This window comes from Amphiura filiformis, chromosome 10, assembly GCF_039555335.1.
Source record: "Amphiura filiformis chromosome 10, Afil_fr2py, whole genome shotgun sequence".
Lineage (NCBI taxonomy): Eukaryota > Metazoa > Echinodermata > Ophiuroidea > Amphilepidida > Amphiuridae > Amphiura > Amphiura filiformis.
The window spans coordinates 52821806-52848415 of NC_092637.1; the positions used below are offsets into that span (position 1 = coordinate 52821806).

The window sequence follows — 26610 nt, forward strand, 5'->3', positions numbered from 1 at the left end:
ACAAAAATAAATTCACCGCCGGTGGCGGCGAAAAAAACCCATTCGCCCTGACCCAAACTCCCATATGCGTTCCTTTCTATTACACTATAAAGAGTGGATTTCAGATGCTTAGAAATCCACTCTTTATAGTACCTTATTATCGCAAAGTACCATTGAATTTAAACCAAATGTTTTAATGTATTTCTTACAACTATTTTACATCCTCTGACCTAACATATTTCATAATTACTATACCCACAACAATGTGGTAGAAATGGCGTTCATCGACCAACATGACCAATGACCAATATAATAACAACACAGCAACCAGTGCCCGGCGTGCTGGGGGATATTTTGCAACAATTGAACGGATTATGATTTTTCTGTTATAACATCATCACGTTTTAAAATAAGCAATTAAAACCTTGTTAATTGAATACAACACAATATTGTGTATATGAGTTGAAAGCAAAATTAAGCTGTCCGACTTGCTGCTTTTTACACAGCTATGACTTAACTACATAACAGAGCTGACGTGTGCCGCGCCGTATACTTATCCATTTAGTATGACTTAGCTACATAACAGAGCTGACGTGTGCCGTATACTTATACATTTAGTATGACTTAGCTACATAACAGAGCTGACGTGTGCCGTATACTTATCCATTTAGTACATCCAAATGAAGTACAAGGGATCGAAGATTTTGTTTAATTGCTCAGACGTTTGGTGTGATTTTTTCTTTGCCTAGAAATATTGATCACAGGTACAAAATTGATGGTGCATATCAATGACCAAACTCTATGGTTTTATATTTGAGCATGATCACTTGTGTAACCTCATAGGAAATTATGTAAATAGGCTTGTATATGTAATGTTGCATTTCAGCCCACGCACTTTTTTGCAGACTCGATTTCATAAATTTCCCGTGCGCCGATTTCCTAATATTTTTGCATTGGTGTGTTGAAAACTCCAAAGAAAGAATTATGGTACTCATTTCCAACTTCGGAGCACAACATATGCCTTAATTCATCTTGTCCATGCAGACAGTTCGTCGTGATTTCACAAGCTCGGAAACGTCTATTTTCATTTGATATTTTGTCAATTTAATTTTACAACATCATCCCACTTTTTTTTAACGAAAAGGACTTTTATGAATATTCAGCTAAGCATGTACACCAAATTCACGTGTATATTTTACATATTTTCTGTCAATATACTTGCGCCAAGGACATGGGTTGCTACATTTAGCATCCATCAACCTAAATGGTTTTTGAAAGCCTTTAGTATAAAACAGTGGATTATAAACTTGTCAATCAACTTGTATATATGAAATTGGCACAAATGCTAGCAGAATACTCGTTACATGTTTTAATATAATTGTTACTTGCGACTATGAAGTCCTACTCGACAAATGTGATATTATTTCCCGTGGAAGTTGTGTTCAAACGTGTTTTCAGTTCAAGCGCCACGTATTTACAAACTCCTCGTCAACAGTTTTGTCAATATCTGATCAAATTTCTATGGCAACTAAACCTCAAAGTACCATTGATATCATTATTAGCGTAATTACTTTTGCCATGATATTAGACATGTCACAAGTGATCCGAGTTATAGGCGAACTTCATGTCAACATTCAATTGTACATGTATGTTCTAATAATTTGTTTTTTATAAATTGCTTTGATTGATGCACAGTGATCAATTCCTCCAAAGGCACACAAAGGGAACGTAGAGTGCAATAAGTACTGAGCAATGGAGCATATCTGCGTGAATTTATTTAAATGAAGCACCTAAAGTCAGTGGGTGATAACTAACTGTACATCAACGGCTAATGTGAGCCTTTTGTGCTTACGGCTACTCAATCACATCCTTGGCGAACTTCATGTCAACATTCAATTGTACATGTATGTTCTAATAATTTGTTTTTTATAAATTGCTTTGATTGATGCACAGTGATCAATTCCCTCCAAAGGCACACAAAGGGAACGTAGAGTGCAATAAGTACTGAGCAATGGAGCATATCTGCGTGAATTTATTTAAATGAAGCACCTAAAGTCAGTGGGTGATAACTAACTGTACATCAACGGCTAATGTGAGCCTTTTGTGCTTACGGCTACTCAATCACATCCTTGGGTTGTATGGGAACAAAAGGTACTTTTCGTTCCAGTAGGCGCTTTCACGCGACTTTCGTTTGATCACTTGTTAACAGTAGCCTGCTAGGTAAAGCGTTAATACGCTGTCGTGTCTGCTTACCGATTTAATGGCGGAAGCCCTTTGTCCCGAACAAAAGGTACCTTTCGATGAATAGCTTGTCTGAAATCAAATCGGCACAAGGGAACAATGCGTTACATAATCTAATGCTTCTCCATCTTTAATAGCTCCATGTGTGTATCAGTCTGTTATAGCCTGTTCAATAGAATCTTGCGATCAATTCGTATAGACATTACTATCCATATATCAAAGTGATGTGTATTTAGTAGACATTAATATCAAGTTCTGTGGAACGAATATGCATTTCACCATTGCGGACAAATTACATCATCAATCAATAAATCAATCAATCTTTATTTCATTCAAAATACAACAATACTATAACAGCAAAACAACACATTTGAATGGGGAGATGCTCAGAAGGCCAAAAAGGCCTGAACAAGCACCCCCTTAACCTTAGCCTAAGTTTCTTAATTTGTCTAATAAACTACAATTACATACATACAAACACCCCCACCCTCTTTCATACATTCATGTAGAACGAACTAAGCAGGAAAAAAAATGATGAATAAAGAACATGCAGAATATAAGTGTAAGACAAATTAGGATTTCATAACATTTGCTCACGTATATCGCACAAGAAAGCTGACATTTTGTGAATATAGTATAAATGCTAAGAGATCAGTTAATTTTAATCGATTTTCTGTTTTATAAGGGAGAAAAATAAAAATAAGCAAATCCAAACTAAGAGGTATTAAGTGTACATTTCTATAAGGTTTGTTTTAATTTGGGATCTAAAGAGTTTTACTGATGTAGCCGTTTTGGCGCATCTGTCAATCGAATGCCATTTTCTTGGCCCGGCGGTTCTTATTGTTTTGTTAGCAAACTCTGTTTTTGTAAGACAGATCTTGTAATCTTCAGCGTTTCTTGTGTGATACCTGAGGTGATTCCTCTGCTCAACAAAATAACTATTGAATGCCTTTGGTAACTGATTGGTATTATACTTGTACATAAAAGTGCTTAGTTCGAGATCATAACTATCATAAACATTAAGCAAATTGTAATTCTTGAAAATAGGGGCTGAGTGACTTAAAAAGTGACTATTCGATATCATTCTAAGGGCTTTTTTTTGAAGTTTGAAAATCTTTTCCAAATATTTTTGACAAGTATTTCCCCATGCTAAGATACCATAGTTTATATAAGGAAGTATTAAAGTACAATATAGTGAATACATTATTCGCTCGGGGACAAAATGTTTCAGTTGGTTTATTACACCAACACCTCTAGATATATTCTTTGAGATGTTGGTAATATGAAATTTCCAAGTTAAATTCTCATCAATTGTCACTCCAAGAAATTTGGTCTTATTCAACCTTTCCAGGATTACATTATCTAATATAATATTTTTAGTAACATTGTACAATACGCGTGATGTTTTGTGATTTGTACCAAGCACCATATAATTAGTCTTGCTTGCATTCACTGATAGCTTATTAGCCTTAAACCAATTATTTACTTCTTTTAATTCATTGTTGATAAGATCGTATTTGGACACAATGTCCATATGCATATCCCAAAACCTGCATGCAAAATACAAATGTCACGAATGTTAGAAAAACTATATAGCACACAATTAACAGTAGTTCATGAAATACAACATATAATTTTCATTGGAAAATAAACTAAGTGGTAGTCTCCGTATTATGCAAGATGCAGTAATATTGTCCCGTGAATAGCCTTTTGTCCTCTTTCTGCTCATAGCAATTCGACCGAGCGCGGTACAAACCAATGAAACCCATTGAAACCTTTGGAAATCTTGCTTTTTGTACTCAGAATTTGTAAATCCATAAATGAAACTTCAAAAATGTGCAACAAACAAAAAATGACGTCACTAATTGCCCCACGATCAACGCTAGATGCCTTAAATCGTGGTCTTTTGTAGCTGTATTGGACAAATGTTAGTGAAACTTATAGCTATAATATCTGGTAAAATGCGATACGATATCTGGTTAAATTTCTGACAACGTGTGAGCTCTTATTTTACAAGGAATTTAGTCCCAGACTGTATTACGAGTAAAATTATTCTGATAACATAAACTCTTTCTTTCATTCTGCGTTCTCAATTTTAGACTATCGTAATAAAATGTACACAAGTGGTCCGGCATAAGAGTAATGAAAGTCGGTTTTACCTGTTAACTTATTCAATTTGTTGGGTTATTCCAAGCGAATCATTCCGCAACGTGAAAATTGCATATGCAGATTAGGAAATTAAGGTGGTTTAATACCAAAAAAATTCCATTTTGCTATTCACCTACATGTTACGCTGCTGCATTATTAAGAAATTCATATGCAAACTTGGCGTTGCGGAATGATGCACTTGGCATAACCCTTTCAGTAATTATTGTTTTGTTATATATGGCTGGTGCTAAATGAGTTTACAAGGTCAAGTTAATACAGGGTTCAACATTCAAAACTGCTAAAAGTTTTGCTGAACCGATACTAAATTATTTCCCTTGTCAAAATGCCCACCCCCTGTCGTAAATAACGATCGCTCCCTAAGATTGACGCAATTGATCAGACCTTTGGGTTGTCATCAGCTGAACCTGTGTTAGGTTTTTCAACCAGGTAATGAGCTTTAGTAGGAGCTCACTAAAGGTTTCAGCTTGCTCCAACTCATGTATGTATATACATATGTATTGTTTTTATGACCTGTTCTCTAAGTCGTGTTGCGACATTCTTGACCAACTGGTCATCCGTTACTCCCAGTGATAACAGCTCGGCCCGATGTATGTACCGGCAGCTCCTCTTGTATCATTCACAATCTCACTAACATTCTTCTGAATACGTTCGTGAAATCCTATGTCTTTTTCCAATTCTTTGATCAGAAGTTCCTTGAAGTAGCTGTACCTTACTTGGGAAAAGTGCCCGTAGTTTGAAGTAATGCGAATGTAATCTTGGAGCAGTCCTTGAAGGGTGCGTATTTCATGATCTTTAAAATATGACTTATTGGATATGTTGAAAGAACAAAACCTGAGCCTCCCGAAGGTTAACATGCTGTATATATACTCTGCATTTTCACTGAGATTATCTCTCGCTTGATTGCTGCCGTATTGACGCCAGTAATGACGGTGGTATCTGATTTCCAAGCCAAAGGCTGTTTGGCTCTCTGGGATTGGCGTTATTAACGTATCTAACCGCTCCCTTGTATCCTCATCTGCAATGTAGATAGTGTGTGTCTTGAACCTTTTCCATGCATCTTGTGTCGAAAGCATCAAAAGTGTTGTTTTTTTGTCCCGGTTACCAGACTTTTGTGGACCTTTCATGCACCACACGCACAATGCCTTACCATGCAGAACACCTGTACTTGAACGAAGATTCTTGGGAGGCGGTCCTGAGAAAGATGATTGCTGACCTGACATCCCGGCCTTTTTTGTGGTTTCTCAGATTGTGCTTGCGTTTTGTGGCTTGGGAGTGAGCGCGTGTGTTATACATCGTGGTATAACAAGTAGCATGCATATGATAACACTAAGGTCCTTTATCCCATTCCACTGTTGTATTGACATGTTGAAATTTATCAAGGCCCTTCCATTGTAAAGATTTGTCCTTAATGTTCTCCCATTTCTCTGCGGATACTTTTTCTAAACTGTCTTTTACAGGGCAATGATCTTTACACAGCATGCATTCTAGTTTATCAGTCTCTTGGTTGCTCTGTAGCTCTTCAGTGCCTGTTCCGATCTCCATCACGTGCTCTTAACGTGCAACTTTCCTGAAAGAACAAAAGTAACACTTTCAAATTCTACAGTATAACTAATTGAGTAAAAATAAATATTGGCCTCATGTGTGTCACATCTTAAATATCGATATTCATGTTTTTTAACATGGCCCCGGCAATCATCTTGGATTTAGGGGTAAAGATGACCCCAAACATTTTGAATACGACATAACAAGGTTTGGCATGCCAAAAATAGTGGATAACGACACATTGCTTGTCAGTATAGCCTATCCACATCATGGTATATAGATTTTCATGTTTTTGTCAATATGGCGCTGGCGGCCATCTTGGATTTAGGGGTCAAGGTGACCCCAAACTCTTTTAATATGATTTTAAACGGGTTTGCATGCCAAAAATAGTTGCAAACGACATATTGTTTGTTATTATAGCCTATCCACTTCATGATATATCGATTTCATGTTTTTCAATATGGATCTGGCGGCCATCTTGGATTATAGGGGTCAACATGACCTCTAAACACTTTGAATATTATCTTAAAAGGATTGGAATGCCAAAAATAGTTGAAAACGGTACATTATTTGTCATTATAGCCTATCCAGGTCATGGTATATAGATTTTCATTTTTTTTTCAATATGTCACCGGCGGCCATTTTGAAAAAATGAGCTATAAATAGATTTTCCCGCCATTTTTGGGAGGGACATAGGAACCATTTTTTCTTAAAATATGTCCATCTAGTCAAATCCACAGAGAAACAAAAGTATCCTATGAATGGACACGGATCGTAAGAAAATGATTCTACTATTGTCATAGACTTATCATATAACTTCCGGAGTATTGGGCAAAAATGGCTGATGTTCATTCTGGCTATCCTCATAAAATTCGTAGACCTGCACAGCTACATGTACAGGATTTTCTAATTTTTCGAGGTCATAATGGCGTAGAGAATGCTGGTACTTATTTTGGTATCACTGGATAGAGGAGGCACACAGCTATTCATTGGAACCAAATTGAAATCCAGACGGCGTCTTACCTCCTTATTATAACTGGTAATCAACGGAACAAGGGTTTTCCCCATGCTACATACTGCAGTTACTGTCCGTTTTCCTATACACAATACACAGTGCTCTTACCATTGACGCGTAACCTCTACAAATAGCGTATGTTAGAAGTATGGGTAATTGCCTAGTTAACGTCGCTGTGTGAAAAATAACCGGCCAATATTAAAAGTACTCTTCTGAAATTCTAGAAAATATAGTTTTGTAACATGTCCTAAATTTTTAGCTAATTTAGGTGTTTGGAAATATTCGTACTTTGGTGTTTTAGGAAGGATATGTAAACGACAGATAACACCAAAAAATATGAAGAAATTATTTCCAAACCGTGTTAAGTCTGCAAACCACCATGCTTCTCATTTTCAAGAACGCTGGTTAACAATAAGCAGAGTATTGTCTCATTTCGTAAACAAAAGCCCACACAGAATTGTTCTCTAGCGTTCGCTTTATAATCGTTCACCCAACTGAAACTATAATACCAGCTCATTGCTCCATTGTACATGTAAAGCAGAAACATATGTTGTGTGGATTTAACCAGAGAAGATATGATTTAATCAGTTGAGCTGTTTTCAATGAGTGTAATCTTGGTTTAATAGCTTTTAATGGGGTTTAAGTCCTGCAAAGGTCGTGGTGAATTCTACTGTAGACATGACTGCATCATGATTCAATGTATTTAATGAATGATGATCTGGTCAGACAAATATTACATTGATAGCACACCGTTAATCGCCATGGCAATATCTAAGATTTGCACAAATATGCGCTTATTGGATACATGTACCAAATAGAAGACTCATACATTGGGCAATTCCATTTGAAATCCATACACCCCCTGTGGAGGGAGTATGAATTTTAAATGGATTAGCACATTAGACAGCTTCATTTGAAACTCACGCTCCCTCTGTGGACGATTCAGGTTGAATCTTGCTCAGAGGGTGTATGAAATTTAAATGGAGCTACCTAATGTGCTAATTCCATTCAAAATTCATACTTCCTCTGTAGAACATATTTCCAAAATCTTCCACAGGGGGTGTGTGGATTTCAAATGGAATCGCCCATTGTATGATTGTGAGCGTAGCGATGCTAAGATGCAATATAATCTAGATACTCCAGGCCGGCCTACTTCAGGATAGGATCAGACTAATAATAATCCCAATTTCCCTAGTGAAAACCTAGTTGGAATAATGTTTTCTTCTGTAACTTGGAGTGCAGGGCAGTTCATTAATATTGGACTCAACGTTTGTCGTCAGAATTGTAAGTTAAACTTTTATTCTTTTATCTATGAGATGTTTCATCTAAAATATAATACCATTAATAATGAAAAGCTTAATTAATCTCGAAGCATGTTTCAGATTGAATAATTACAAATCAAGATAAGCATTAATACCAACGTGTGCTCAATGTGAATCGTGTGTGGGTTAGGTTTAAAGTCAAATTTATACATACAGTTTGATCACTTTAATTATATAAATCAAAATAATTAGCATTTTGTTTAATTGTCAGTGATACTCTAAATATCTTTGTTTCATGTGGAGGAATAATTAACGCTGTGAAATATATTTCCTTAAAAAAAGATGTATAGGCCTAATTGCCAGTCAGGCACTCACTCCAATAAAAATCTAAATGGTGTGGTATACATTACCCAAAATATCGTTCAGACATTATGGAATAAGTAATATTAGTAATGGCTTTTAGAGCCAACTTCGGGATCCTAATCGATGTGGTTTTCTTCCTATAGCAATGACAAAAATGATATTCTCCCGAGCAGTCACAATCGTTTGACGCGAACGTCAACAATGAGCGGCTGATAATTAAAGACCACTCTCCCAAAGACGGAAATACAACCCTGATATCATGGTAAGATATATTTCTAAGTGTTATTTGCTAGATTAAGAGCTATAACTAAATGTGAGCATATGTATTTTAGGCTTATCAATTTCTAACATGCGGGTGACAGTGAGTTGATATGAACCATTTGTGTAATTAAACAAGCGCTCTAGTTTTGCACCAATTACCCTTCGTTAATTACTCGCTATGATGACACCAAGTTACCCCAATTTCCTTTCTTTGTTTCCTTTTCTTTTGTGTTTCCTTCTGTCATTCTTTTTTCTGTCATCTTTCTTTCTTTGTTTCTTGCTTTCTTTTTATCTATGTTTCTTTCTTCCTCATTTATTTATTTGTTTCCTTTACCTTTCATGTACTTCTAAGCCATATTTGAAACATAACAAAGATAATAATTGAATCAATAAGGAATTCTTAACTCGGTGCATTTATTAAAGCTATATTGTCTTCTTTGTATGTAGTGAGTCTTATGGAGGTTCTCATCAGTTGACGGATTTCAATATCTAGAAAACCTGCTTTTCCTGACTTCGAAGGCAACGTTCTAAAAATAATCTACTCAAAGTGCTCTGTTGGTTGTGATATAGCTATCGACTTACATGTGTCGATATATTTTCAGTTTGCAAAAAACAACATTTCTACACTTCTACGATTGGACTCCGACGGCAGAAAAAATATCCTGAAATTGTACAACAAAAAAGGAAGTTGTGAACGAACAAGATTTCCGAAGAATAACTTTTCTGAAATACGTGATGATGTCAGTCATGAAATTACTGGAAGGTCCCTTCACCTGCCTGCTCGTCTCAAAAGCAGAAAGGGAGAGAGAGAGAGAGAGAGATCTTCATATTCATGTAGGATTGTCAGACGGTTACGTGATTTGAAATCTCGGTGCACAATGATAGGATGATCTGAACGATCTATTGTATTGCTGATATTGGATGGACCTAGCGGTAGGTAAGTTGTAGATGTTGTCCCAGAATGACAGCAATACCATCCATCGAGAATAATATATTAGAGACAACTGCTCGCCAAATGCGACATCTAAATGATGTGTCCCTTTCAAACATCATTTTGTAAATTAAATCTAATACTGGAATTAAAATTTGCAACTCACTTTGAAACGTTGCGTCCGAAAACATCGGACTTGGTCAGGCATCTGATTCAGAGTTACCCCAATCTTAACCGATCAATATCACATCTTGATTGAGAATGCAGTTTTTTCTTTGTAATGCGTGGTTAAAGCTTTGAAAACAATTTAGTTCTTTGTTACTCAGCTTGGTTAGTTAAATAATCATAATATATTAACAATAGAGGTTATCCGTGTTCTATAAGTTGCATATCCTATCAGCGACTGCTATACCTTGTTTAGGACTTTCAAAAGAAGTACCTGCATGTGCAACCATGACTGTTTCAAAATAGCCCGCCAAAGTCATGCAGGTAACTCCGAGGTCGTGCATTGAATTGGTTTGAATGAGGAATACTACGGGAACTAGCGCCTTTTGTTATAAGTCACACATGAGTCAAGTGGATAACCTCTATACAATTATCGGTCATTGGGTAAAACTTAGGTAGGATGTCCTTTTGAAAACCAAAGCTGAACATGCACTAAAAAACCGGGTTTTTTAAAATGTCCTCTCTCTATAATGTATGAAACACGCAACGGTTCTGTAACGAAGAGGCCAAACATGGATAAACAGAGGGTAAAGAACATGAAAGGGTTCTTGCCGTTTCAGTTGATGAAATCGAGTATGTGGTAATTTCCCATACCATTATCGACGCTGAGCCAAATAACAAATTTATCATACCACCAATTCATTATTCAAATATAATATAATTATTTTAATAAAAGATTATTTTTCCATTCTCAGTTCATTAAACGTTTTCCATTCTCAGTTCATTAAACATCACAAAAAACGACAAATATGTCACTATTTTTATTTTTTTAATAATCCCAACCCCATAAGGATAGTGTAACAAATCCGCTAACCCACTCATTGATAAAGATACGAGATTTCCACCGGGTAGTGCTACCTGCTGGTCTATACTAATAAGGTGTTGGTGGTATGATCATTTTTGTTATTAGTTTTGAATGATCAGATTGCCTTGATTTTATTATGCAAGAAACTGATTTGTTTACCAATTTGATTTAGTAGCCTACCGTTACACAACTTATCGTTTATTGCATGCCTCGCTAAATTTCACTAAGCATGTTCGTATTATTCATCTTATTTCATTTATTGATACTTCAACCATTTTTAAAAGACACAAAGCTGTCATGTACTTGTGTCTGTTCATTTAAGATCTAACCTTACGAACCTGCACACCAAGTCTTACCCATTTGAATTTGGCGCTTGTTAACCCAGCACGAAATCAAACGTTATAATAGCACCCACCTTTAAGTAGAAACGCACCATTTGATTAGTTAATTACCAGCAGACAGATTGAAGTAAAAGTGTCGTAACTGATTAATTATTCGCAAACGACATACCAAAAATAATATTACATTTTTTTCGAAAGGAAAGGAGTCAAGGAATCTAAGTATAAGCACAATTTGGTGCAAAGACAAAATGTTTAGGGAAAAAAAGTGCTTTTGGTGGGAACCAACTAAAAAATAATAAACAAATTACGGTAGGTCTACTTGTTTCAATTTTCTTTTTCTAGAGATGGTTTATTCTCTTAATGTTTTGGATATCGGCACAATTTTTGGAATTAATGATCCCAAAACAATTATTATTTTAGAAATTGTTCCTTACAAAATCGGGAAAAAACGTGGTTTTAAGATTTTCAACACTATTGTTGTTTTTACATGACTATCTTGTGTTTATTAAGATTCCTTGACTCGTTTCATTTCAACAACTTTTAAGTCAGCGTCTGAATTAGGCACATTAACGTAAAGCTTGTCTGAGACTGGCACCGCACGCCTGATGACAAATAGCGATATCTGTTATGTTATTTCATCGCCAATAGTGCGTTTTTACTTAGGTGGGCTCAATGTAACTTTTATATCCTTCAAATTTCAGTTTCGGTTTAAGTATACGATGAAAACAAACAATAATAACAGGACATTTTGGTGATGTTTCGGCACAACATTTATAGTACCGTTCTCAATAATCAAAGACACTGATCCCTTCCTTTCTATGACTTCTGAAAAGCACACTTGAAAAGTCGAACACTTCTCTACCCGCTAAACAAAGCGGGCCACAAGTTAACTTTCATTCATCAGGCTAGTCCACGGCGAAAATACGTTTGTGACAAAATTAAATATAGAGGGCGCCCGACAAATATATATGTTTACTTCAAGATGGAAACGGGACTTCAACAGGGATCGACGGCATATCGTTGAGTAATGGTGCCAACGCCGAATTGGGCTACAACAAGCAATCAATACGGTCAAATTTGGACTGATGAAGTACGAGACACATCTGACAAAAGCTCGATGATTTCCCGTAGAGTAAGCCTATCTACTTATTTGGAGAAAATATGCAAAAACACTTCAAAGATGACCAATTTATCACTTGCATAATAGCTACGCAGTTTTGAAGATTTTTCCTCATTTTGTCCATGTAGCAATACTTTCTGAGATGAGCAGGTTGGATTTCAAAAACGTCTTCAACCATACGCAAGGTAGCGCTTTTCATCTTGATAATCAAGAATACAACGGGAAACCATCAATAAAGCTTACTCGGCAATATCATGATCTAACGTATTTTCGTCGAAGGCCAGACTGTATATACAGCCATCCAATGTTAATTTTACGCCAACTGTATTACTAGTTTCAAAATACTGCAGGATGGCTGAAGAGTATTGTGATGCAAATGTGCCAAAATGGTTTTCGTGCTTGGGGAAATAATATGATTTTTTTTGTGATTACATGAGGTATATTGGACGACCACGATGGTCGATTCCACCATGGTGGTATACGATAATTGATTTTCTTGTTTTTTAGGGTTAGGGTTAGGGATATTGTTAGGGGAAAGGACAGGTTTGTTTATTAATCAGTTTTCACTAGTTTAGAAATTAATTCATAGCAGCTTCTGGTTTTTATTTTTAAAAATACGATTACTCATTAATATTTTATGCTTGTGTACAACCATGGTGGAGTCGGCCATATCAGACGCCTAATTTACCTCATTACATGCAAAGTTATTAAGAATGAACTGATCTAACTGTGATACTTTAATTCTATGTAAAGCCATTTTGTTAATTTGTAACAGTATATTAATTTCTTTGAACTACACAGCCAGACTTTTCCTTCACTCTTATACTAAATTACTAATCGCTAGCATTTGCTATATTAAGTAACATACCACTACTCACTACCTACCATCAACCTGACCCTACTATCCACACTACTTACCTTTTTTTTACAACAAAAGGTTACCATAATAATTTGTTACATGGTAGGTCTAAGCAAACCAAAAGCATAAAAATATGCCTGCCTGATTTCTGCAATACACGCTTGATAACATCACGGGTGCTCCATGGCTGAGGTAGCCCGTGGTCACAAAATGTCTTATCTGTAAAGGAAGATACTGGCTGTGCAGACTATATTTGTTTGTAAAGATTACTCTGATTAAAAACCTCCACCTTGCCGGATCCATGATACCTGCTTGTCAACCTTGCTTGGTTACCCGTGTCTTCATTTCATTCAAGCCTGAGCTTATATCATGTTATATTTCCTTGTTTTCACCAATTTAAGCAATTACTTTTGATACCATTGCCTCAATATTCCCGCGTAGATCCCGGGAATCAAAACGTGGCAGTAAATAAGTTTGTTTGTTTGTTTGTTTTGTTTTTGGGAAGTTGTGGATTTTCATGTGAAATACAAAGGCAATAATATGAGCTCCCAGGTATGACGATTTCAAAATGCCCTATTGAAACAAAACAAAACAAAGTATAGTTTGCCATATCTACGGAGTCTAGATTTAATGTTATGACCTGTGAACGGTCAGGATTACATACTGGTATCCTTTATAGGGTTCTTGAACTCGGCGCCATAATTCTAGAAAAAAGATGAATTCTCAGATATAGCAAACTATACCGTCTTCATTATACAAAGAAGACATTGTTATGAAATAATTTTTATCCAATCTTTAAAATACAGTCTTGCCACATTGTTTAATACATTCATTATTCCAAGTGACTTCTTGTTCGGGATTCTTTATTGCATCTAGGTGTAGGCTTGTTTTACATTTCAACAATAACTCTACAGAGATACGATAAAATAATGTCATGTACATACTTAATGGGTTTTTTTTATAAACCCACCAGACCTTCGGGGATGAAGGTTGGAGAAATCGTTCTAAATTTTGTCCATGCATCAGCTATGATGAAGCATCTTTGAAATTCTTGAATCACATGTCCCGGTGTTTCTAAATGAAAATTGCATAATTTTGCGGATTTTGGCATTTTTTATATGAAACCAAAATCATGTATTTCTAGTTGAAAATCTATAACTCCAAACCAATTCTGCTCATGATACCAGAACATATGGAATGTTTATCATATTCAATCACCATCCCCATATTTATTTGTCAGAGTCCTTTTATTTATATTTTCTTTCCCTTTACCACCCCAAAAAAAATTGGAAAAGGGTCGTGTTAATTTCTTTTATTACATGTGTTAGCAGATTGATATTCTGGATATGTATGTTATTTGCGACGAGAGTAGGCTCTTATTTGTCTCAACTAATTTACCGATTATTGTCAGGTCTCTCTTTTTCCACGCGTGAATAATATTTTGAATCTTAATACCTTTCCTTCCCAGTTCCCAGTTCATTTGCAGAGTTAGTACTTGGGTACAATTTTCATCTTAAATCATATATCTGTCATCGACTTGTTTTACGAGATCCAATCCACGTGGCTTCTGTTTTTGTTAAATTTAGCTTCAGACCTGTTACAATAGAAAATTCACGTGTATGGCGCCGGCTCCCATTGTTCCCATTGTACTCGTTCCACTATCAGTGCTCATGGTCAGTGAGGTCTGAAACCATATCTATAAATCATTTTAATTATTATAATTGCATATTTCTCTTGTTTAAGTGTGCTCGTCATTAATTTAATTAAAAAAACGAATCTTCACCCCATTACTTTGTAAACGCAATCTAGATAGCTCTAGATTCGTAGTCTCGCGCCCAGACCACATGGTCTGTTACGAACGACGAATGTTAGGACTGACAGAAATCGGCTATGAAGGAGACTAGGCAATAGGAGTAAACTATTTTGTAATAACGGTCGAACATATATATTTATTTAACCAAACCTCCTATTGTTGAAGGGACAATATGTTATAGAATTCAGTATAATTGTTGGCTAGCTGTTTGTCACAATCAAGGAGCTTTTATTAACATAGAGTGGCAATAGATTACGAAACGCATTGTTCCTTTGTGCCGATTTGATTTACCGACACGCTATTCATCGAGAGGTACCTTTTGTTTGGGACAAAGGACTTCCGCCATTAAATCGGTAACTGATCTGACAGCGTATTGACGCTATAATAGACAGGCTACTGTCAATAAGTGATCAAACGAAAGTCACGTGAAAGCGCCTACACGAGCGAGAGGTACCTTTTGTTCTAATACAACCCAAGGGTCTGCTTGAGTTGTCACATGCACACAAAAGCACACTTTACCGTCGATGTACAATTATTACACCACCCACCTTTATTTAGGCGCATCATTTAAATAAATTCAATGAGTTGCTGATCGATTACCCGTAACAACGTGCCATGGCTGCTAGGTATATGTGAGTGGACACTACGAATGAGCCGTAAACTCGGCCAATTGTATTCTGAGATACAGTGCAAAATGTGCGTGCAGGTCGTATTCATAAGTGTCTCAATTAGGCGCGACATTTTTCTCATTTGATAGCGTTTAAACCAATCAATAATCCTATTGCTGAAGAGGATAATAATCTAATCATTAAATAGCTCTAGTCTTTGTTTGCTTTGGCTAAATCCTGTTTAAGTGGTGGGTTACAATTGCATTGTATTTTGTCTAGGTATGTATAACCAACAATAACAATGAGAGGACATTCCTGAATCTCGTTGACTTGGGGATGATTTGAAATGACCGCCAATTATGACTTTATTACCAGCAATGTGGAAACAGAGACACACGTAGAACCGAAAAAAGTTACCATTTTGTTGAAGGAGCAGAGTTCAACAAACCATAACCCCGCTTCTGGATATCGTTTGAAGTCAAATGATATACTATTTTAAAGCTTATGATATATATTTTCTAAACACGAAATAAAACAAAATTGACCGGGGCCGACTTTACGGCTGATTCGTAGTGTCCAGTCACATAAAGGTCTATCTGTGTCACTTTCTATAGTTATCTACTTCGCAGTATTATATGTTGTTATCATGGTTATAAGCCTATTCAATATAAGCATGTTCTTAATAATAATATCACGAATATCCATTTTAAAAGCCAGGGGCCATTGAAGTAGTGAAGGAAGGGTCGAGGAGTGAAAAGTGGAGAAGCAGATGGGTGATCGAGATTGTAGGGGAGGGGAGGAAGACAAAAAGAAAAAGAAAGGAAGAGGAGGAGAAGGAGAGAGATGGAGAAGGAGAGCGATGGAATGACAGCACCCTAAAGTGCATAGGCGTAGATCCCGAGGGGATGGGGGATAAATCCCCCCAATATTTTGCCAGGGGTGGTCCCCCCATGTTGACGCCTATGTGTTTCTGTCGAAATTAACCTCATATTTGGCAATTTCAGCCCAAAAAAATGCCAATTTCGCGCGAATTTATTCCACTTTTATCCCATATTTCACCAGTTTAGTTTCAATAGGCCCATGGTTAAATATTTCGCGCGCATTTGTACCATAAGGTGCTGGATTCAGTATACCGGGGGTACTTAAAAAAAATTCAACCCACCCCCTCCCCCATGTCAAAAAATCTACACCACTGCTAAAGTTTAGGCATAAAAAAGAATAAGTAATATTATTATAGAAACTAAGCATATAACAGCACTAGGCAGCCATTCAATGATGCCAAAACCTTTATGCGTTACGTAATTAAAACACCCAGTCAGATGTATTTCACACCTGCCAAACACAAGTCACCTAATTTCGATAACTTGACGTTGAATGTACACTCTCATGAATATTGATTGGCAACTTTTTCCAAATGTCAGAGCTCAAATCGGACACAATACGCGGATTTAGGGTTTCTCTACCGGTAGTCAATTTGTGCCGAAATTCCTTCCCACGATGCAATATGCGTATTGCATAACAAAGAATATTGATTAACCTCCGAACTGTATCTATTGTTATGCAAAACGCTTATTGCATTGTGGGAAGGAATTTCGGCATTAATTGACTTCCGGTAGAGAAACCCTAAATCCGCGTATAGAATAAACCCTCCTGTGTGTTAGCTCAAGACGTGACTTGGAGATGTTTTGTATGTAAAAAGAGACATACAGGGTGTCCCAGAATGATTTGTACCGAGAAAGATGGAATTTTTTAGGTATGATCGGCATTTTTATTGGTCATATTGTTTTGCCTTTTAAGTTCTACATATATTTAGCTCAGATTAGTCAGATTTTTTAGATTTTAAAAATTGAACGTTTCTAGTAGAAGTTAGAGAGGATTGCGTAAAAATGGTGAATCCCAAGTTTTGACAAAGCAACCTATTTTGAAAATCTGTAAAACTACTAACCATTCAGCACAAAGTAATGTTGTGCAGTATATTGCTGTGTCCTGTTCTTACTTCTACTAAATAGTCGATATCTATCGTTTATTTCGGATGTTTTGAAGCTATCATTGTATGGAATAAAGGATTTGCTACGCTTGAGTGACCTTAAACTATTCTTTCTTTGGGGGGCAGTTTTGAAGACAATTATTGAGGTGTGTGAGTTTCATCATTTGAAATGCCGGCAGAGATGGATTTTTCATAAAATTATAGAGAAGGTTCGTCTTTAGTGTCACAGCATGCATTTATTTTCACAGTGTATGGGCAAACCCACAGCTACGTAACGAAGAAGATTAAAATTTACTGCGGAGGATCCTTGAGGAAGTTATATCCTCTGTAATAATGACATTTTTGGGTAAAAATTGTAGTAAAAATCACATAAATCACAACCTAAATATCTGATGTCATATTGAAATGTTTCACTTAATCCCATATCAAGAATTATTTAGCATTGTAAGCTCTACATCTGTGTCAAATTTGGTGTATTTCCTATCAAAGAATGTAGGATTTCTCCAATATATTTCGCAGTGCGGCTGGACGATGATGATAAAGGGTCCATGTGTTATGATGCCTTTGCACTGTAAATTACACACATGCAGTTTTCGTCCATTTTCAGTAATCGGAATGTCAAGCCAAAACGAATCTAGCTATTTCTATGAAAGTCACAGAATAGGTAGGAGACATGTGTGGCATTGTATTGCACTTATTAAAATTAGATACACTGTTGACTATATATTTTTGATATTTTGTTCAAACACGGTATAAATCATTCTGGGACACTATGTATATAGGAGCCGACAAGTGCCTTATTTTGTAAGTTGTACGCAACTGTATTATAATGTAAATGCATAAGTAAATATCGACACGAGTGACAGGAGAGGTAATCCTTGTTATATCATGTGAGGGCTGTGATATATTGTTTCTTTGTATTGAGTGATCGATAAATATTCATTTTGGGGACAGTTGGCTAGTCTCATTCACAGCCGATTTCGGTCAATCCTAAACATTCGTAGTTCGTAATAGACCATGCAGGCTGTGCGCGAGAATAAGAATCTAGAGCTATCTTGGTTGCGTTTACAAAGTAATGGGGTGAAGATTCGTTGTTTTAATTTAATTGATGACGAGCACACTTAAACAAGAGAAATATGCAATTACAATAATTAAAATGATTTATAGATATGGTTTCAGACTTCACTGACCATGAGCACTGAAAGTGGAACGAGTACAATGGGAACAATGGGAGCCGGCGCCATACCAACGTAATATTTGTCAAACTTGGCCTACGTGCTTTTGATCTGATACGACACCATTTTGAACAATGCAATTGCTTGAGCTATTATAACTAGCATAGAAAATTCTGATTTTCTGTATATGTGACCGTACACCACGAATGAGCCGTAAATGTCCTCAATTGTATTCTGAGTTACAGTGTAAAATGGGCATGAAGGTCATATTCATAGGTATTTCAATTTGGTGCTACGTGTATCTCATTAAATGAGGTACACGTAGCACCAAATTGAGGTACCTATGAATACGACCTTCATGCCCATTTTACACTGTAACTCAGAATACAATTGAGGACATTTACGGCTCATTCGTGGTGTACGGTCACATATCTGATCAGAATAAATAATTGATGATAAAACATTTTTTAAATTCAACCCGTTACATCCCTTCTTTTATTGTTTTTGTATTGGAGTAACAACGTTTGCACTGTATTTTTTGTGGGACATGAGAGAACATCTGACATATTGTATTCTGAATACGCGGAATGTCCTTCTGATCAAATAATTTTGATTTTTAAAAAAAAATTGCGATATAATACAAATTTTATGGCTAATTATTAAAAATTGATATTTTGTTTATTTTTCATATTTTAGCAGTCCTCAAAGTAAAATGTATAAATCAAATGATATGTACTTTAAATGTATGTAGCTGGAAGGAAAAGCTGGCGGTCATTTGAAAATTTTGACATTTTGTATTGAAGATGCACATTTTTTTCCAAAAAAGACCTTAATTTTTTAGGTGTTTTGGGGGGAAATCTAGATATTCAATACGTAAGATCAACATTTTCAAATGATCGTCGGCTTTTCCTCCCAGCTACATACACTTTAAGTACATATCATTAGATTGATAAATGTTACCTCCTTTCACATCAAGCTTACCCTCTTTAGGGCACGGTTGTTTGATGTGATCATTTATTAATATTTCTAATAAAACATTATACAATGTTCAATTCTAGACCCGGATAATACCAATATAATGCATATATCTTTTTTAGCTATTTTTAAAAAAGATTTCAATTCTATATCAAATTATTCATCTTTTTATGCTTTTTTGTGGTAATTTTTATTCTATAAACTGTACATTTGTGAGCAAATTGAGGGCACTGTTTACATATATTTTGAATTTAAATTAGCCAACTAAAATGACTTATTCTTTACATTTTACGAGAAAATGTTTTTTGAAAATTCCCTTGCCATTTGTAAGTGTTTTATCTGATGTTCTAATACCATGATGCAAACAATATTTAATATAAATAGCGCCATCATGGTTCAACTTTTCTTTAAAATGACTCAGTTTTACATGCCATCAAACAAACGTGAGGGCCCCACGCGTCAAGTTAGCCATGCTGAATTTTACCTGTTTAAAAGGAATTGACCACTTTGCTGTAAATACCACTCTACATTATCTGCGCAACGATAAGGGATGTCAAACAACATTGTGTCCACATGTGTACCCAAACTTGTGTTTGCATTCTTTTGATACATCATTTAACGCAGGGAAATAAAGATGGTTTTATGGGAAATCAAATTAATTTCAGCATAGCGCTACTTCAAGTTAGCCATGTAGAATGTCAGCAGGTTTTTTTCCCAAACAGGAGACATTTTGGCAAAGCTTGATGCCTTTCGAGCCCTACCATATCCTAATTTTCAGAATAGGTAGATAGATCATGTAGATGTAATAAAAGTCCCGGTTTTGTTGGAGCAGCACAACGGGAACACAGCTTCCATAGGATAGGATAGAGACTTGTTTCCAGCTTTTATGGTATCAGAACATTGTTGAGTCAACTGACATAGTTCGAAAGAACAAGAAAGTGTGGGAATTTATCCAAAAGGAAACAAAACAACACAACACAAATGCAAATTAAGTTGCCATCAGATGCTCAAAGCAAAAAAGACAACCGAAGGACACCAAACAAGCAATATCTCGACTGATCCGTCAGAAATACACAAAAGACCCAGGTTTCACAAAGTCATTTTCGACCAGTATAAATGCCCTAAAGGTTGGGAAGTCAACTGACCTGGATGACATCACGGATGAGATTATACACTTTGGGCAACAGATTCGTGAATGACTCCTTAAATAATACAACTGTTGGGCAGCCACTAGAAAAATACCAAAGACTATGTATGGAGAGAAGTCAGAGAAATCGTCCTCCTCAAACCAGGAAAGAATCCATCAGCTAAAGGTTTGCTGTATATGTCGTAATTGTGACACACTTATATTGTCCTGAATATACGTGCACCTTATGTGGACCAATACTTTATTCCAGAACAGGCACGTTTTCGCCCAGTGAAGTCAACAACAAGAGATGTAAAATGACTGGAGCAGTATTCGTCGATCTAGCTAACAGCAGACAAAGATTCTATCAACCACCGGCTATTTTTCTGCAAGATCATGGGCATGACACGAGACCTAGCTCTAATAGAAACTATGCTACAGAACAGGAGGTTCTTTGTAATGGCATGGCGAGTGGTAAGCAGAGTAGCTTGTATAATGGTCTATCAAAAGGTGTACTTGCACCAATCTTGAACATTTACACCAAAGACCAACCAACCGATGATCTATGCATAACTTCCAAGGACTTCAAGTATAGTCGTAATATTTGAAAAATATCAACGGATCAGAAATTATAATGAATTGGGTAAATTGGTTTTTTTTTTTTGTATCTTATTTTGCACATCTTGACACCTCTTTAGATCCACTGCGATCACTACAAACAAAGTTAAAAGTATTTGGAGAGGCGAAGGCCGAACAAGCGGATTCTAATTATGTGACCCATTTTGTCCAGTCAATCTTTATTGATTAAGTATATAAGATTTTGTTTCAGGTCTGTTGTTTTCTTTACTATTTTCTGCCATTGGTGATTTTTATTCTAACGCAACACCACAGCCATAACATTACGATGTTACTGTTTTTGTTACTAAGTAAACTGAGCTCAAAAAGAAACTTATAATTTTTCACAAGGTCATATCTTGAATTCCTGTCCATCAAATTGAACCAAAATTACACACAGGTTTACTTCAATACTCTACTCTCAACACATGTCAGTAACCAAGCAGTTATCCAACTGACACAACAGCAAAATGCACTGACATGGGACAGCTTCCTGGACCACATTCACAGCCCAGCCCTGTTTCATGAAAAAAGTGTATGAAAAGCAGAAAACAGCACCGTTTTATCATCTGTGCAAGGATCTTGTGTACATTCTCACATATTTTTTGTGCTGGGTGCCAAATGTTGGGCTGTGAAAGTGAAGGAAGTCCAGGAAGCTGTCCCATGATAGTGCATTTTGCTGTTGTGTCAGTTGGACAACTGCTTGGTTACTGACATGTGTTTTGAGTAGAGTATTAAGGTAATCCTGTGTGTAAGTTTGGTTCATTTTGATTGACAGTTTTTTAAGATATGACCTTGTGATTCACAAGTTGTAAAAAATTATAAGTTTCTTTTTTAGCTCAGTTTATATCATATTCCAGTAACGCACTGAATAATGATGATCAATTATAGAATTTGACAGTCGTTTATTGATACCACACTTATCTAAAAAGGAATCGGAATGACCGATAAATGAATGAGTGAATGACATTTGGTGCGATTCAAAAAGTACATGCAAAATGCTCATCAGATTGAAAAGATTGAAAAGACCGCGGTCAGTACAGTCAGTAAGCGATCGCTGGATAGCACGGCTGACCACTGACTGCAAGGTTAAATACCACTAATTATGTATTACACGGGTTTCAATGGCAAAATGCCGGGTGGAATTTTCTCATATTTAGAACTCTCACAGTTCAATGCCGCTAATATCAGGTGAAACTATATGATTTAGATGCCAAATGATCAAAAATTCAACATAGGTTGACCTGAGACTTTTCTTGTTTTAACGCACTGAACCGTAAACACCTTAAAATGACAGTGCGCCCTCGAAGCTGAAAGTTGCAATATTATAGGGCGAATACTTACTAAAAACCGAAGCCGTGCGTATGAATTTTGGTACTATTACAACAAAAATGTCATATAATGAGAGAAAATGTACCATTTTGAAGCATCAAACTCTACTTTTTTGGCTATATAACTTAATCAATTTCAGCGATTTTAATGCAGTCTTTTCGAATGCCATGAAAACAAATAGTTACTCGTCGTATTTCAATGAATCGCCCAGGCCTATTAGTGGTATTTAACCTATAGTGAGTATTAGATGATAGCTATGCAATCTGTTTGAATTTGCAACTTTTAAAATGACACCATCTCATTCAATAACTTATGTTTCGATCAGTCGGATTTGTTTTTACACAAATTGGTATCACATCTAACGGTCACATCAATTGTATTGCTTTAATGATAATGTACAGCCTATTTTTTGGCATCATTGTAGTGTTTGAATAATGTCCTAATCGGATCAATTGATTGTGATTGTAGGAAACGGAGCAGTTAAGCGGTCAAGATATTAAGTGGGCTTTCTTACCTCATTACTTTGGCTTAAAATGACCAGTAAACCTGGTGTTTGTTACTAATAGTATATTCTGAGATTTGGGAAAGAATGACAAGATCTACATTTTGACCAAAACTGTATAATTATGGCTTTCAGTCTGTTCATAGTTATGAGCATTCATCAAATGGAGATTGATGTGTTTATTAAACTTGTGAGCTCTTTCAAACACCGTTTGAGCTACTCAAAGTACGAACTTTAATGAATGCTCTGAATGGGCAATCCAAGACATAGATCAAATACAGCGCATGCATCATCACCATCATTACTGTGAGCTTCTACCAGGCTTTCTGACAATCACATATTCAAAAATAATAATATTAACAACAAAGTATTGTTTCTTGTTTTATTTGTTACAGTTTCACTTCAGAAGGAGACCACTATACTACCTATTCAATCTGGTAATTCCGTGTATGTTCTTATCGTTGGTGTCCTTGCTGACATTCTTCCTCCCACCGGAATCTGGAGAGAAAATTAGTCTTGGCATCACCGTGTTACTTTCACTGACAGTGTTCTTATTGCTAGTCGCTGAAACCATGCCACCCACCAGTACAGTGCCTGTTATAGGTAAATCAAACTAATATTTAAGACGATCTTGATCATCTTATAATGCGGACAATACGCAATAAGCAAAGTAATAAAACAAACCGAACACCACCTAATAGTCTATTGAAATAAAAACAAACCAAACACCACCTAATAATCTATGGAAATAAAAAACAAACCGAACACCACCTAATAGAAATAGTCTATACAAATAAAAACAAACCGAACACCACTAGTCTATGCAAATAAAATCAAACCGAACAGCACCTTATAGTCTAAGGAAATAAAAACTAACCGAACACCATTAATATTCTACGGAAATAAAAACAAACCAAACACCACCTAATAGTCTATGGAAATAAAAACAAACCAAACACCACCTAATAGTCTATGGAAATAAAAACAAACCAAACACCGCATAATAGTTAGTCTATGGAAAATAAAACACATCAAACACCACCTAATAGTCTATTGAAATAAAACCCAACCGAACACAACTTAATAATCTACGGAAATAAAAACAAACCGAACACCACCTAATAGTCTATGGAAATAAAAACAAACCGAACACCACCTAATAGTCTATGGAAATAAAAACAAACCCGAACACCACCTAATAGAAATAGTCTATACAAATAAAAACAAACCGAACACCACCTAATATTCTATTGAAATAAAAACAAACCGAACACCATCTAATAGTCTATGGAAATAAAAACAAAGCAAACACCACCTAATAGTCTATTGAAATAAAACCCAACCGAACACAACTTAATAATCTACGGAAATAAAAACAAACCGAACACCACCTAATAGTCTATGGAAATAAAAACAAACCAAACACCACCTAATATTCTATTGAAATAAAAACAAACCGAACACCACCTTATAGTCTATGAAAATAAAAACAAACCGAACACCACTAATAAAAAAAACCCGAACACCACCTAATAGTCTATGGAAATAAAAACAAACCAAACACCATCAATAGTCTAAGGAAATAAAAACAAACCGAACACCTCTAATATTCTATGGAAATGAAAACAAAGCAAACACCCGTTATCATGGTTATAGTCTATGGAAATAAAAACAAACTGAACACCACCTAATAGACTATTGAAATAAAAACAAACCGAACACCGCCTAATAGAAATAGTCTATACAAATAAAAACAAACCGAACACCACCTAATATTCTATTGAAATAAAAACAAACCGAACACCATCTAATAGTCTATGGAAATAAAAACAAAGCAAACACCACCTAATAGTCTATTGAAATAAAACCCAACCGAACACAACTTAATAATCTACGGAAATAAAAACAAACCGAACACCACCTAATAGTCTATGGAAATAAAAACAAACCAAACACCACCTAATATTCTATTGAAATAAAAACAAACCGAACACCACCTTATAGTCTATGAAAATAAAAACAAACCGAACACCACTAATAAAAAAAAAAAACCCGAACACCACCTAATAGTCTATGGAAATAAAAACAAACCAAACACCATCAATAGTCTAAGGAAATAAAAACAAACCGAACCCCTCTAATATTCTATGGAAATGAAAACAAAGCAAACACCCGTTATCATGGTTATAGTCTATGGAAATAAAAACAAACCGAACACCTCTAATATTCTATGAAAATAAAAACAAACCGAACACCCGTTATCATGGTTATAGTCTATGGAAATAAAAACAAACCAAACACCACCTAATAGTCTATTGAAATAAAAACAAACCGAACACCACCTTATAGTCTATGAAAATACAAACAAACCGAACACCCGTTATCATGGTTATAGTCTATGGAAATAAAAACAAACTGAACACCACCTAATAGACTATTGAAATAAAACAAACCGCCTAATAGTCGATTGACCCGATACAACACCTTATAGTCTATTGAAATAAAAAGCAAACCGTACACCAGCTCATAATCTATGGAAATAAAAACAAAGCGAACACCACCTAATAGTCTATTGAAATAAAAAGCAAACCGTACACCAGCTCATAATCTATGGAAATAAAAACAAAGCGAACACCACCTAATAGTATATGGAAATTAAAAAACCCGCACACCACCTTATAGTCTATGGAAATAAAAAACAAACCGAACACCACCTAATAGAAATAGTCTATATAAATAAAAACAAACCGAACACCACTAGTCTATGCAAATAAAATCAAACCGAACAGCACCTTATAGTCTAAGGAAATAAAAACTAACCGAACACCATTAATATTCTACGGAAATAAAAACAAACCAAACACCACCTAATAGTCTATGGAAATAAAAACAAACCAAACACCACCTAATAGTCTATGGAAATAAAAACAAACCAAACACCGCCTAATAGTTAGTCTATGGAAAATAAAACACATCAAACACCACCTAATAGTCTATTGAAATAAAACCCAACCGAACACAACTTAATAATCTACGGAAATAAAAACAAACCGAACACCACCTAATAGTCTATGGAAATAAAAACAAACCAAACACCACCTAATATTCTATTGAAATAAAAACAAACCGAACACCACCTTATAGTCTATGAAAATAAAAACAAACCGAACACTACTAATAAAAAAAACCCGAACACCACCTAATAGTCTATGGAAATAAAAACAAACCAGACACCATCAATAGTCTAAGGAAATAAAAACAAACCGAACACCTCTAATATTCTATGGAAATGAAAACAAAGCAAACACCCGTTATCATGGTTATAGTCTACGGAAATAAAAACAAACCGAACACCACCTAATAG

The 26610-nt window shown here is 35.7% G+C and overlaps 1 protein-coding gene across 4 annotated transcripts in view; it reads left to right on the forward strand.

The window, feature by feature from the left end:
* The window catches only part of LOC140163019 (neuronal acetylcholine receptor subunit alpha-10-like), a 321325-nt gene that overhangs the window by 269237 nt on the left and 25478 nt on the right, over nt 1-26610 (forward strand). For 3 of the 4 annotated variants that reach the window (XM_072186359.1, XM_072186356.1, XM_072186358.1), the window contains one exon: nt 23642-23849. The exons of the other annotated variant lie outside the window; for it this stretch is intronic. In XM_072186359.1, coding sequence (XP_072042460.1) covers nt 23642-23849 — 208 coding nt within the window. The remainder of the gene's footprint in view (nt 1-23641; nt 23850-26610) is intronic. 4 annotated transcript variants of the gene reach the window in all.